Below are 15300 nucleotides of genomic sequence, written 5' to 3' on the forward strand. Positions count from 1 at the left end.
AAGTGCTGATGGATATTTGGAATCTCTTTCCATCTGCAGCAACTCTCTGAAGACTGTGACTGCTATTAATGTTATTGCCATGATAACTACCCTTCCCCAGCTCAGGTCAGAGGTGCTAGAACCTGTTCAACCATTTAAAAAGACAAACCACTGGCAAGAACAAAATCAGAGGGTGCAGGACAGCTCTTTACCCTGTGCAAAGCAGCAGCAGCATTGCAGTAAATGCTCCCTGACAGACTTGAATAATCAATAGAATGTGTGTCAGTTGTTCATGTCCTATACAAAGCTTTACTTATTTCAAAAATCGCCTGTCAAAGCCCAGGTAGATCCATTGTAAAAAGAAAGCCTACAATCATATCCTCCTCATATGTTTAGATAAAACCAGCTGTATAAAGCCAAATGCTTCTAGTAAGCCTAAAGTACCAGTGTTTATCCATAGGTCCCTACTATATTCAGCCCCTCTTGTTTTTAACATCAAGCATCCCATTTCTCTTTCTTCCTGCATTTTCTTGCCCACTTTATCACTCTTTCTATTCCTCCTGATGTATTTTTTTCTCTCCTCTTTTTCCTTTCAACTACTCAGAGCAGGGAAAGGAAAAATTGAAGACATTTGAAGAATGCCATGCAATACACACCTTCAGCATGTGCAAAAACATAGAACACAACAGGCAATTCTTGCAGAAGGGAAAGACATGAAAGCTTGAATTTTCATATACTTTGACCAAACAATTTTTGCCCTACTTCTTCACATTTCACTTAGATCAAAACATGCATGATGCTTTTTTTAAGTCTGATGTCAAGCATCATAGGTTATGAAAGACTAAAACCAAAACTGTCAGTTACAAAGTGAGGAATGCAGAACCCAAGAATAACAGTGAGACAACTCTATGTTTGTTAAAAACAATCCACTCAAATTCAAGTATTTTAATTCTACCATCAACAAAAATTCCACAAAAGAATATCACATTTTTGCACTGAAACTTCCTGCATTATCTGAACATGATAATCAAACTTTAGATATCTAAGATATTTTTACTTCAACAATCATCAGTGCTTGGCAACACAGTTCAACTGAAAGATAAATATTGTGTAATGTCTCTACATTAGATCAATCAATTAACATAGCAATAAATTAGTTTCATTAGCATGTTTCAGGCATCAGAAGGTGCTTTAGTAATTAAAAGCCCCATATTTAAGCAAATGCTATTTCCAGTTTGCTCATGTAAATTTTATTCCAGAGTGCCTCCTGTATTCTATCAGAGAGCTCGGTGCTGTCACCCAGCAGAGCTGGGGCGTGCTGAGGAGGCACTGGGGCCATGCAGTGCCCAGCTGGCAGCACAGGCTGCCCCCCGGGCTGCAGCCCAGCACCACCCCAGCCACAGCCCCGGAGGATGCTGCAGCCAAGTGCTGCCTCTCATTCCACAGATATGCACCCTGATAGCTTTAACAAGGGTCGTGCCATCACCAACTCAGTTTTTGAGAAGTCAAGCGGTTCAAAATTGTATTTAAAACTGCCTTACTTTGCTTCAAGATTGTTTTTACAGCATTTCAAAGATTGCTTGTTTGCTTTTCATCTTATTGTTTACCTGAAGGTGCAATAACAGCACAACAGTCACACCTCTACCTTCATATGCAAATATATTCACGTGTGTGTATTCAAAAATCTTATTTTAACTAATATTCATGTTTCTGTGAAAAGGTTTAGGTTCATTCTTTACATTAAAACTGTGCCCACATCTGCAGTACATAACCTATCCCTTGTGGGGATGAACTTATTGAATGAAATATAATTGTTGCACTAATCTGTAGTTAATTTTGAGTCTGACCAAATCTTTTTATTCCTCTAAAGTATCTCAAAACTAACTTTGAAAGGGCCAATTGTCAATTTCTTGAGAATTAACCCAGAAATACAACATCCACAGGTGCCACACAGTAACTTTCCTAAATGATTTATTTCATTTCTACTTGGCAGCAACATTTTAATACTTGCAATGGTATTGTAGAGAAGTTAATGTTCTTTTTACCTCTCATAATACCTCTAATATACACATTTAAATGTTCTCAATGACACACTGACAGGTGCAACTGAAATAGAGATGAGAAAACTGCCAAATATAAACCAAACCAAAATTCTTCAATTCTTTCAGAGCAAACATCTATTCTTCCACAATATTTTAACTTGATTGTCTGCAAGACCAAAAGCAGATACTTGGCTTTAAACACTGTTTAGTGCTAAATAAATCCAAGAGGAGTATTCCCAAGATGACATTCTTTTTTGAGTTGCTGATTGGCTGGCACAGAAATTTGCCTATCAGTCTCTTTCCATCACATTTCTCATAACTCTACCTTCCAAGAGAATGCAAGCATTTTATAAAATGAGAAAGAGGTAGAAATAGTAATTTTTTTACTACGATTTAACTTGGTGACTCTAAGACAACTGACACAAAACACCTAAGAACACAATTTCTGCTATGAAACATGCCCCTAGTAATGTCACCCAGGGGAGATGGAGACAACATATTTTTTTAATATTACAGTCCTCTAATCATTACAAAGAACTGATGACTCCTTTGGTGTTCAAATACGTCCTGCAGACAACAGAACCTGCTGATGATTTACTGAGCAGATTCTCTGCTTTTGTTAAAGCATCTGTTTGAGCAGCTCCCACAAGGGAATAAATGTGCAGCTTTGCAGCTCAGCAGAACATAAAATTGTTATTTAGAAAACAGTGTAGCATGTACCTGTGGCCTGCAATATGAGATAAAAAAGTACTTAGCACTGAGCCAATTCACACAGGGATTGGTGGGGGGACACAGCCCTGGCCTGAGTCCTGTCAAATCCAAGCACAGAAAGTCACCAACCTCTGGGCAAACTGCTGGAGGGTTCCATCTTCCTCACACTGGGAAAAAAAGGGGGTTTTATTATTTTCCCTGCATTTCAGTTTGTGCCCATTATGAGGACATTGGAAAGAAAATCTCTTTTAAAAAATGAGGACAAATGATACAAAAACCAGAGAGATAGAAAATTGGACCATCACAGAACTTTAGAATTCTTCCTCCCAACTTTTTAAAGCTTTTAGCTTCTTACATACTTGAAATAATACCATCTATGTAAAGATTTATATTGAAAGACTCAATTATATGGTCCAAAGAATTGTGATTCTTATTGCCAATGATCCTACCTGGTTTTATATATATTTACAAAGAGCTCGGTATGTGTGATCATTTTTCATATTGATAAAAAAAGTGATTGAAACACAACTGTACTTGTTATACTCAGCTTTGTTTATCCATAATGAACCAATCATAAGTGCAAATAAATGTGCATTTTAGTAAGTATTAGCAGAAAGGCCTTCACCAGCTAGCACATGTAGCAATCTAATTCAACAGTGGCAATTCTTGATTTAGGTTCTGCTCCACATGGACTGAAAATTTATCTATTGATGTCAATTTTATTACTGCAAAGAATTTTTTATTCAGCATGTAAACAGACAAATTAGTAGAGTTAGAATCTATTTTTTACATTAAGACATGAAAGTGGACTATAAGGGAAATTCTGACCAATCCTGTGACTGAGCTAATGCAGTATCAAAACTGAAAAAGATACAAACTGAGATTACAAGTGGTAGAGACTGACAAAAGAAAAAATACATCAATGACAGCTCAAAGCACAAGGATTCAGAACAAGAAACACTTCCACAAGTCACCACAAGCATCTGACACCATGATGGGAAGAAATGTAGCAAACTCATTCACATTATTGTCCTGTAAACTGTTAGCTGAGTTTCAAAGTAAGAGCAATTCTTTCCTCTGTAAGAGTGCCAGACTATTTCACACAGATTAGTTTGAATGTTTTTCCTTGTCAGATCTGTGCCTGGTTGTATGGAACCACTGCACTCGAAAGGGAGGAACTCCCAAATCAACAAACAATAAAAATTTTAGGCAATATTCATTAACAGTGGATGCAGTCTTAGAGATATTAATCTTATATTCTTCTCACCATAATCATATTTTAAGACCACAATCAGGCCTTGGAAGTGATAAATTAAAACTGACCCTGTAATTTCTATCTATAGGATGCCTAATCAGACATAACCTTTATGGGATTTTTCATTTGCACACTGAAGCCTGGTCACATAATATTGAGAAAAAAAACGTCTAAGACCAAATCATTTTTTTTTGTTAATATTTCATTGCTTCCTAACAGACAGATCTAATGCTCTTGAGGTTTTTTTTTATGCATATCAAGACTGTAATTTTTTTTCCCAGACTGAGGTAGTGAGGTACCACTACTGTCTACAGCACAGTCTAGGACTAATACCTCAGTGTTTCGTAATTACTCCTTCATTGATAAAGATGAAGCAACCATACATATATTTGTGCTACAGAGGAAAAATTAAATATATCAGAATTTCTGTATGTATTTACAGTGTTGTATAGTAAAATATTATTAAACCTAACAGAACAGAAGAATTAGAACTACAGTACAAAGATTACAACTGATTAAAGTAATAATCAATTCATAGACTCCAAGATATTTCAGGTCTCCTGTTGATGAAGCTCAAAATCCATTACAGAAGGATAATACTGGAAAAGTTGTCAATCTGAAGGGGAACTGAAATGCATTTTCTTTCAGATGCTTTTTAAACCCCCAGCTGTGCCAGGTCAAGACTCTCAGATAATAAAGGCCATAGAGAGTTCAAATAGCCTAGAAATGATGGTACTTGCAGACACTGATAGAAGGAGCACATTTTAGAAAAGTTCTTTTTATTAATTTGATGCTGCTGCTGTAGCTGCAGAAGAGTCTGATATCTCAGTAGTAAAATGCATTAAAAAGCTATTTTGTCTGCTGCTTTAGATGAGGAATGTAGTTATTTTGCTCAACAGCTGAATTTTTCCAGAATCCCACTAGTATTCCCAGAGTGAACTATCTACTCTAGCCAAGAGAGAATGCTGATACATTTGGTATATAACAAAAAGTTCTCAGGAAATAATTCACAGATACATGTAGGAACAGAATCTCTGCCATAATGTCCAGATATCACAGATCATTCCAGCCCATTGTCTCATGCAATGTGTTAAGAATTATGAAATTGATAAATTTTTTTTAACTCTAAAAATAAAGTTGTTTTGCCACCTGTGGAACACCCACACCAGGATTAGCACCAGTGCAGTGCATCACAGAGGTGTTTAGGAATGGGTGATAAATGGTGCTGGCCAATTTCCTTCAGCAATTCCCTCTCCTTAGAGATAACTGCACTATTTTGTATCACAATGCTTCACTAACTAAATTGTACCCCTAGAATACCGGGACTTAAACGTGCTTCCTTCTCAATAAAACTCTGCTCTTTCTGTGAAATTGATTGACTCTCTCCCTACATTACATTTATTAGAAGAAATAGAGCTGGAGGGTTTTATAACAGGGAAATGGTGTTCACTCAGACTTGTGCAGCAGTGGCAGAACCCATTACATGGATTGTGATTTTCATCTTGTCCTGTGCCCATACCTGGCACTTCTTTTAATATACAGAAACATGAGATCTAAATTCTACTTACACACTTAGAAAAGAGATAAGACTAAGTATCAGAAAGCAATTATTTAGGCCTGAGGAGTTAGAGGACACTTTTTCTCTTTTCCTGTTTTAGATATAAGTGGCAAGGAGACTATAAATATACTATTCTTGAAATGTTATTTCTCAGAACCAAAAGATAGTGTAATAAATTACTTCTGTAACAATAATGTATTAAGATTTTTTTAAAAATTCACAGGAGAAGGCATATAATACCATTTACAATTACATTTTACAATTGCAAATGTATTTTGTATTTGCCCCCCCGCTTCTTTAAAAACCAAAACTAAGTACAATGTAAAGGAAACTTCTTCAAAATCACTCAACAAAAAGTTACACATGGGTCCCTCAACTGGAACTTTAAACCATTTCCATCTTTCCAGCCATCAGTCAAATTCTAGACAATAAGTTCTTAGGAAGCAAAAGGCAACTCTTTTAAGAAGTTTTCCCCACAAAGATCACTTCACCATTTATAACACCATCAGCAAGTTGTCTCATCAAATTGATTTCAAATCCACAGAAAAATTGGAAACTCATGAATGCTATGGAATATATCTTGGCATTCTTCCACTCATCTATTACATTTTCTAATAAATAGAGCTTTCTTGAAATGCAATTTCAACTTGAAAATCTGACACACTCTGCAAAAGACCAGGCAATAATACAACTAAATATGTGTGCTGCGATGAAACATATTCAATTGAAATTGGTCTTGAAGCTGCAAATGAATCCACCCATGGATTCACAGGCATGGATGTACAATCCCTGTGCAGAGGCTCGTGGACAGCAAATTCACATGAGGACTTACTGCAAATGAGTGCTCAACCTATACATAATTTGTACAGGTGTAGGACTGAAAAACCATTACACTGAAAAATTACTAGCAAAAGAACACGACTTTCAAAAACAAACCTTCATTAGTATTTTTTCCTAAATAGCTTTAAATATTTACAAATACACGAAGAAATAAGTTTAAAGGGAAAAGGGACTGTCTTACCAGATTATACTCCTTGTGTGATGGGATATCAAAGGGTTTGAGATACTTAATAGACAACTGTGAAGTTATTTCTGGACATACTCAACTTTAACATTAATGAAATCAAAATGTGCATCAGTGGACTGCAAAATTCAGCTAAAGAGTTCAACAGCTTGACTTTTTTATTTGGTCAGTAAGGACCCTAATAGGGTTCTACCACCATCTCCCAAAACAGAAATTAAAAAATAATACAAAGCCCACACAAGCAAAAACAAAACAAAACTACAAAAGACCCAATAAAATAAATTGAAAATACTTAATGTTTGAAGAGCATGTATGGATGCAGATTCTAAAGTCACTTAAGTATTTCTGAAAGCTTTAATGAATGAAAGATTTTCATTAAAAATCACCATTTAAATAAACAAAAATATACTTTATATAGCATACAGATGTTTAAATATAACAAAAGCACCTGCAATATGAACAGGAGCCTTCTATTTTTAAAAAAGCACCGATTTAAAGATTTTGGAGATGATGGCATTTTCTTAAAATTAATCTGTGATAAAAAAACCTTAATATTTTCTTGAGTACTTGACAGATACTTACAGAAAAAAGGGCATCAACTGAATAAGTGTCTCTTTTTTGGGATTGGCTGTGAATTCTGGCACAGTTTGAATAATTTTGTTCATTACATTCCTTAGGTAATTTTGTAGCTGCTTGCGTCGCTCTTCCACAAACTTTGCATCCTAAAAATAGAGAGGAAAAAATATAAATGGCACAAAGAACATGTTTCTCAACTTCATCATGTAACTAAAAGTCCTGGTAAGCATAAAAATCAATCTTTTGATGATCTCTGTGATTATGGCTATATAAATATGTTGGCAATATACAAAAACCCCTTGACTCTGTCCTTAGAGATAAAGGAAAATCATGAATCCTAATAAAAATGGTTTCACAAAAACATCCACTGACAGGATGTCAGATCCTCTCTCTGGCAGAATCTGTCTTCTCTGGACCATAAACCACTGCAATCTTAGAGACGCAGAGCAGAACAGCAGTGCAGAGGCTGTGGCATAACAATTTATGCAATTTTTTGAGATCCAGAATTACCAGTCTTGCAGGAGGAAATGCTGATTTACTCCCACAATGTCTCCCCAAGTCATACTTTTCAGATGTTGGGTACACAAACTCCAGAATGGATAATTATCTGTCCAGCATTTTTATGTTATTAAATTCTTATTTTGTGATTATGTTCTTTTTTCAATATTATATCACAACTCTCATTAAAATGTTTTACTGAAGTTTCTGTAGTATTTCAGATCCAGGATTTTATACTATGTTGGCCCAAAAAAATAGACTAGTTCCATAAACTCCACATTCTGCTGATGAACCGAGAAGTTAAAAGTTTATCACAACCAGCAAGATGCCATGCATCCCATAATTTCCATGTGGTTGAAACCTTTTCCCTGTGAGGGATGACAATTACAGTGGACTATAATCTAAAGATGACACGTTTCCCAGGAGCAGGGAGCTCTAACAGGTTTACAGTGACATCAGGTGCTGGATGCTTTATGCTCCAGCCAGAGCGTTCTGTCTCGGGCGGGCTGGCACAGCTCACCTGGTTTAAATGTCACACTATGTTCTTCAGGCACAAAGCCAAACCTATTATTAGACAGCTACAGCTCTCAAAAACAACCATTATCTAAAAGATGTGTCTACCCAACCTGTATTATTTATGTCTGTAAGAAAAGGCATTGAAATGAATTCTTTGTTCTTGGAGGGGGGGGGGTGAGAAACAAAATCAAGTCACCAACAAAACACCATAAATACATTTGACAACACTGAATAAATTCATTGTATAGAAAAGGTTCAGCCCATGCTGCCATGCAGGGGATGCAAATCTGAAGGTTATTGCTTCCCTAGATAGAACACAACAACACCAAGCAAGGATCCTCCTTCAAGTTCAGGAGGAATTTGCTGTAGCATTCCTAGAACCTTCACTGACATTTTGTTCTGTTCTTCTCTCTCATTAGAAGTTACCAGGAACAGACATATTTTTAGGAATAACAAATCAGACATAATTGTAGGGACATAATAGAGTAAGACGTAAGAAATTGCTAAAGACATCCATACTTACAGACTTCAAATCGTAAGCAGTGCTTACATTCATAAAATTTCAAAATATATACAGATTCATTTTGTTTTTGTTTTCTACATAGGAACTTACACAGATGACCAGTCCTGTTTCAACATCTCAGTTCTCCATTAATACATTTTACTCAGCGTAGTAATATAATGCAAAAATTAATTAATGTATTCATGAACCAAATAAATTAATTCAATGGAGATTTAAGTGAAAACAAACAAACAAAAAAAACCCCTACATATTATATACTTTTCTATTTCATTTTTATTAGCCACATTTTTTCAGCAACATACACACCAGTTGTGTTGCAAGTGATTTGAAACTCATCCTTTATTAAACCAGCAAAGCTGCAGTGGTGGAGCTCTCCCCAAGCCCCTCTGCAGGGTCACCTACCCAGTTCCTGAGCTGAGAGCAGCTGCTGCTGGCACAGAGCAGAGCAGAGCTTGCCCCCTGCCCTGCTGCAGGAGGACAATGTGTGGAACTGAAGCCTACACAAGCTGTTGGAACATTAAAGCAAACATTTTAATTCATGATGACACATAATGTTACCATAAAATGGAACTATAATAATAAATTAACATGCTGTTCAATGCTAGTTAAACAATTAGCAATGAATAGCACTTATGTTACTAATTTTTTTCTTTTCCTTAAGGTTTTTGCTCCCACTGGATTCTCTGTGTTCCCCTTGTGTTCCCCTCTCTCGTCTCGGAGGATTTAAAGCACCACATCACCCATGGGAGGGACACTTTGCTGCCACCAGCCACATGGGGATGAAGAGAAGACAGGGACTCATGGGAGACGTCTGGGAAGAAGAAAAGGTTTGTGGAAGAGCTTTCCTTCTGGAAGCTTTAAGCACATGAGCAGAGGGGATGTTTGGCACCTGAGCCCATTTGGGTTGAGCCCTCCTGCCCCAAGCTGTGCCACGGGGCAGCACAATCCTGCTTTGCTCCATGAGCCTCTCCCAGGGCAGCTCAGAGCCCTCCCTAGAGCTGCCTCACCCTCACTGCACTTGCTCACTCCACTGCCATCATGTCTGGCAGTATTGCTTTCACAACAAAACCTCCATTGTTAAATACCACATTCAGCAACATTTTCAGTTCTGAAGTTTTTTGGCCACAAATCTTTGACAACAGTATTTTCAGTGAAATAATTTCAATTATGTTTAAGTTTTTTCTTAAGCAGAAGTTGCACTCCTTTACTATTACCTCTGTACTGCATAAGGCACTTTTTGCTGTTTACAGCTAAACAAATTACAGCTGTAAATTACACATTTACAGAAAAATATGGCTATTTTTCTGACATTTATCCAAGAAAAAGGCAAATAAAATAAAAACCCAGCCTGAAAACAGTTAAAAATGTTCTTTTACTCTGACATGAATTTGATCTGTAAAACAAATACCAGGCAATCTACCATGAAATTCTGTACCATGTACTAAGGCTCGCTGTCCTCACCAGAAGTAATGTAAACCAAGGTCAAAATGATTCAGCTCCAGGTCCGCACTTTATCATTAAACGTGCATTTTGCAACAGCAGGTCAGCTACTTAGAGCAGTGATTTCAGCACAGAGTTGTTACTGCCAAGCTGTTGCAGTAATAAAGAGTTTTTGTCACAATATAGTAAACAGAACAACTGGTAACAGAAAAATACAACTGGCTCAAAGCCTGGCCAATTTTTTAGTCTTAAATTATAAAAAATGTACCTATAACCTTCTTTTCATTGGGCCAAATTATCCACAGCAGAAATCTAGGTAGCACTTTACATTCCAGCTTGTAAACAAACACCTACTTCTATTTACAAGCAAAAAATACAGGGAAATTTTTTGCCTTAGGTTTGTATCAGTGACACCCACCCCCTACTTTTAGTACGTGTCTTTGGTGATTGTATGAGTTGATACAAGTCTACATTTGCATATGTACTCACACAGAAAACAGCAAAGATCTTCCCCTAAGGTTCAACATACACATTTACATACACTTGATATGAATGTACATTGAGGACAAAGTCATTTTGTTAAAATTACAAATATATACACTTTGCAAAAACCCTTTGTATTTTCACATTATTAAAGGTTATATTTCATAGTTTCATTTCTAGGGAAACAAATATATACACAGAAAGATAAAGTAACAGTACTTAAATAAATACCCACTTTTTCACTGAAGTTTTTTAGGCATATTTTCTAAAAAATATAACTGCTACTGTTTCTGTACTAACTACAGTGAAAGTAATTTACTACCCCACAGTTCAAGAGCACACAGTTTTGATTAAGAGACCACAAAATTTCAGCTAACAAGCAAAAAACTCTTTCAGATTACAGAAGCATCAAAACACATCTGGTAAAATATTTTTAATCTGAAACTCGTGTTTCCCAAAATGTTGCATGAGATTCTTTTTGACTAATAATTTGCCATGTTTCTTCTGCCCATAGCAAAATGCTAGTATCAAATTACAAATCTCTAAAATTATAATAGATAATGGAAAAGTTAGAGACTCTCAACATTTATTAGAAGATTACGTCAAAGTGTAAAACTAAGAAGCAGAGTCTTGATGTACCATATTTTATGTCATGTTCTTCAGCAGTTTTTCCATTACAAGCCAAGTTCATTCCCACTTGCAGTTTAAATTGTTTCACACAACTGCTGGTCTTTTATACACACTGCTAGTATGGAACAGATGGTGAAACACTGGTATTCTTCATTATTAATGGGACAGCTCACTTAAGATGTTTCAAATATTTTCCAGGAGCTTTTGGAAATGCTATGATTGCCATGGTTACCTGCCATGATTTAGGGACAGATAAAACACTTTTTAGATTCTGGGCTTGGTGAAATTCACTGCTCCTGAGGTTCTAACCATAACTTAGCATTTAACCAACCTCTTGCTGCTAGCACTGGGGAAAAGAGAACCCAAACAAAACCAAACAACAAAACAGCTGAGGGCTCAATCCAACTCAATTAAGATAAAAGGAAATATGAAATAAAAGGAAATACAGCTCTAGGACTTTAATCAACCTCTGACACCACACAATGCATTCCATCCTAAATTAACCTGACAATAGTGCTATTCAAAGTTGAACCTGCAAATGAAGAAATAAACTCAGGCTGTTCTAATGTAGCCTAATATTTTCCACCATCTTAGGCAACCAACTTAACATATCAGTTTTTATCTATTTATGAGGCACCAAATGCTAACCTCAAAATGAAGATGGTAATCAGAAGCTGAGATGGGAGCTAATTAAGTATTCAATTGCCGAGTCGTTTTCACAAGTTTGTAATTAAGTTATATAGCAAATACTCACTTTACAGGCTGACACCTTTGCACAGGTCACAGTAAAATATAACTTCTGTACATCTGTCCTTAAGTAACTATTGCATCATAAAGCTTTTAGGAAGGTACAGTTTCCAATCCTACATATACCAGATTACACAAAAATCATCTCAAAATTATTGAAACAATATAAGCTTAAAATTTCCATCTTAGTTGTATTGCCAGATTCTGTATGGCAGAACCAGGCCAGCGTTACACAACATAACAAGGGGATACAATACATGAAATTGTCATTTTCCCCATCCCAGTGTGAGATTTTTTTGTCCATTTACTGTTCAGTGGAACAAACAGCAATTTAAGAGGATGAGATACAAAGAAGAAATCAAGGAACTGTCAGTTTTGAAAAGAAATCTATTTTCCTTTAAACAGAGATTTACTACATAATTGTAATTATTACTCTGTGTTTCTCTACTAAAATAGCTGATGCATTTCCATCTCCAGCTCTGGGTTCATTTCAACAGTACCAGAAAAGTACTTTTAGATAAAGTAGTTTGAAAAAGGCATTGCTGCAAACACAGCCAGTGGCAGACTGAGTGTGAGCTACAGTCCTGCAATGCCCTCAGTCAAGCACCAATTTATTCAAAGCAGCATTTTAATCAGTAAATATGCCAACAGAAAAAGAAAGTTTGAGAATAAATCTAAAACTGATCTCTTTTTAGTGTTGTGTTAATGCCACTGTTAGAAAAAGAACTCAGTAATATGATGCTAATAAAATCCAGTGTCATCTAAATATTTTGTTATTTAAAGACATGTGCCAACCGTGTGTTAATTTGTCAACTGGTCAGGAATCAACTGTTAATTAAAATGCATCAAAAAAGAACTGCAACAAGACCCCTAGGGCTCATCTCTTGTTCAGCTATTGAATAGGGAAACACTATTTCTGTTTTCTCCTCAGATAAAGTATTAGCAGTCTACCCTGTAATTTTATTCTGGAGATTCTGCAAACTACAACACAACAGTTCATGAAATTGAGATCCATTTCTTCACTAGCCTGTATTACAGTAATAACTATCAACAATATTAGTTAAAATGTGTCTCAGTTCAGTGCTTCTCTCCAACACTGCAGTTTTCTTTCCTAATTTCATTCTTTAATCTGGTTGAAAATGCCCTGAAGACCAATAAAGACAGAATCTGAATTTAAAATAACAACAAAATAACCCACCTCAAAATCCTTTAGAAACATGGTACATACACTGCTTACAATGTACAAGCTTCTATATACGATAAACTTACAGCAATGAAAAAAAAAATCAATAGATTTAAAAAAATCAATACTGAAACAAAAACTTAACTCTCATGCAAAATTCTAGATTCTTCTTTAACAAAAATTTTATTCAGATATATTCTGATGGGATGATTCTGTTTTCTAAAATATAAAACAGAATTAATGAGGAATATTAAGTGCCATTAATTTATTGTTTCTTCATGCAAAAATATTTTACATGATACAATGAAGAAAACCAGATTTTTCATGCAGGAAGTGCCTTCAGTATTTCACATGATCTGAAGTATTGAATATTTAGTTGTTTTTTTAAAATTAACACCAAATATCTTTAGTACTACCAACTACCCAAAAAGCTATATAGTAACTAAGATTAAAATTTGCCAATATTTATAAAACAATACATTTTGGGAAGGAGAAGAGAGGTAAAATCAAGCACATTGATATGTAAGGAAAGAGAAAAATGTGGGTAGAATTTCAAATTCAAAAAAAGGAAGTATTACTTTTATTTTTGTAATTAGGTGTCCCTGTTAATATTTCTCTGAAAGGAAGTTTATTAATCCAAGTAACTTGGTAATTTAGCATCACCACCACAATAAGAAATAAATATAGAAAATTTATTTTTATATTTTCATTTTATACCAGGAGGCTACTAGAATATCTAAATGACGCATGAGTTGTTATAAAACTGCCATATTTTTATCTAGCAGTTGTCCAAGCAGCATGTAAATTACTTTCCTTTTTTTCCCCATAATGTCATGATGCAAAGCAACACCATCTGAACTGTTTCTATGGGCTCCATATTCAATAATTTGTTAGAATAAATTGCTTCTCTTGATTATAGCATTACAAGACAGCAAGAATAAAAACATCTCTTGACAGGCAAAGTTTTGTTTTGTAGACCCTAAATAGTCTGTATTCCTTCTTCCTAAACTTCAACAGCAATTAACAGGAAGTTTTTGTTACTTGAAAAGAAAATTACTCAATTCACTATTTCATTGAAATGGTGCCCTTGAGCAGCAAATGAACAGATTAATTCAGTGAGACATTCTGATGGAGATGGAGAAGCACGAGCTGGAGAACTGTTTACCTTTTAAATTAAAGCCCTGAAAATGAAATATGCTGCTCTGCACTCCGCTCGATTTAACCTTCATGCCGAGTTTCAGGTAACCCAGACATTTCCTGCCACACAATGGGAAGCATTTACTATAAAGTATTTGTCATATAAAAGCCAACCATTTCCTGCTGACTTATTTCTCTTCTCTTGGATACTGATATGACAAAAAAATGGAAATGAAGAAGAAGTGAATGCTCTTTTCTAAGTGCTGTATACATAAAATATCAACTGCAGTCTTATGCAGTAGAAAACCCAGAGGATCTGGATACAAAATATGAAATACTCTGTATTTCCCCTTTGTGTGCAGGTGACAGTGTAAGGAAACAGGTGTGCTGTGACTAGAAATCTTAATGACTATGCCAGGAGTCACATTATTTTTATTTCTATTTGTATGGTACCACAACTAAGTCACATCTTTGAAAACCAGATTGTATTCATTTAGTCCCTATTGCTATTTTAAAGCTTGAGAATTGAACTTTTCAGCTACAAAGTAACACAGGGAATTTACAGGACAAAGTTTCTTTTGTGGCTTTAGAATGGCACAAAAGTTGTGGTATATTATAGAATTATCCCATACAACCATATATGAGATTAATTTGAGTTCCTTTCCTGGTTTAAACACAATACAAATGGGTCCATTTCTTTTCCTTTTACCCACACTATAGCACAAGCATATCTGTCAAATATATATTAGCTACAATTTTTCCTCTAACCCACAAGGCAAAAGACTGTATGGAAATAACTCAATACACTAGTTAAGTCTACTAAGAGGTTGAAAATTAAAATCTACTTACTTTGAAAATTGAGAATAATACAGAATTTAAGCTTCTATATTACATCATACCTAAGAAGCATTAGTGAAAGCAATATTTAACTTCAAATTTTTAGCATATAACTTGAGGATTTATATTTTCAAAGCTTTTCTCCCTTAATAAATGTATCC

General features: G+C 35.4%; 1 protein-coding gene across 2 annotated transcripts in view; it reads right to left on the reverse strand.

Annotated features, from left to right (window-relative positions):
- SNX29 (sorting nexin 29) overlaps positions 1-15300 on the reverse strand; it is a 102277-nt gene that overhangs the window by 23863 nt on the left and 63114 nt on the right. For both annotated transcript variants that reach the window (XM_021539833.3, XM_021539834.2), the window contains exon 20: positions 7152-7291. In XM_021539833.3, coding sequence (XP_021395508.2) covers positions 7152-7291 — 140 coding nt within the window. The remainder of the gene's footprint in view (positions 1-7151; positions 7292-15300) is intronic.

Source organism: Lonchura striata, chromosome 16, assembly GCF_046129695.1.
Source record: "Lonchura striata isolate bLonStr1 chromosome 16, bLonStr1.mat, whole genome shotgun sequence".
Lineage (NCBI taxonomy): Eukaryota > Metazoa > Chordata > Aves > Passeriformes > Estrildidae > Lonchura > Lonchura striata.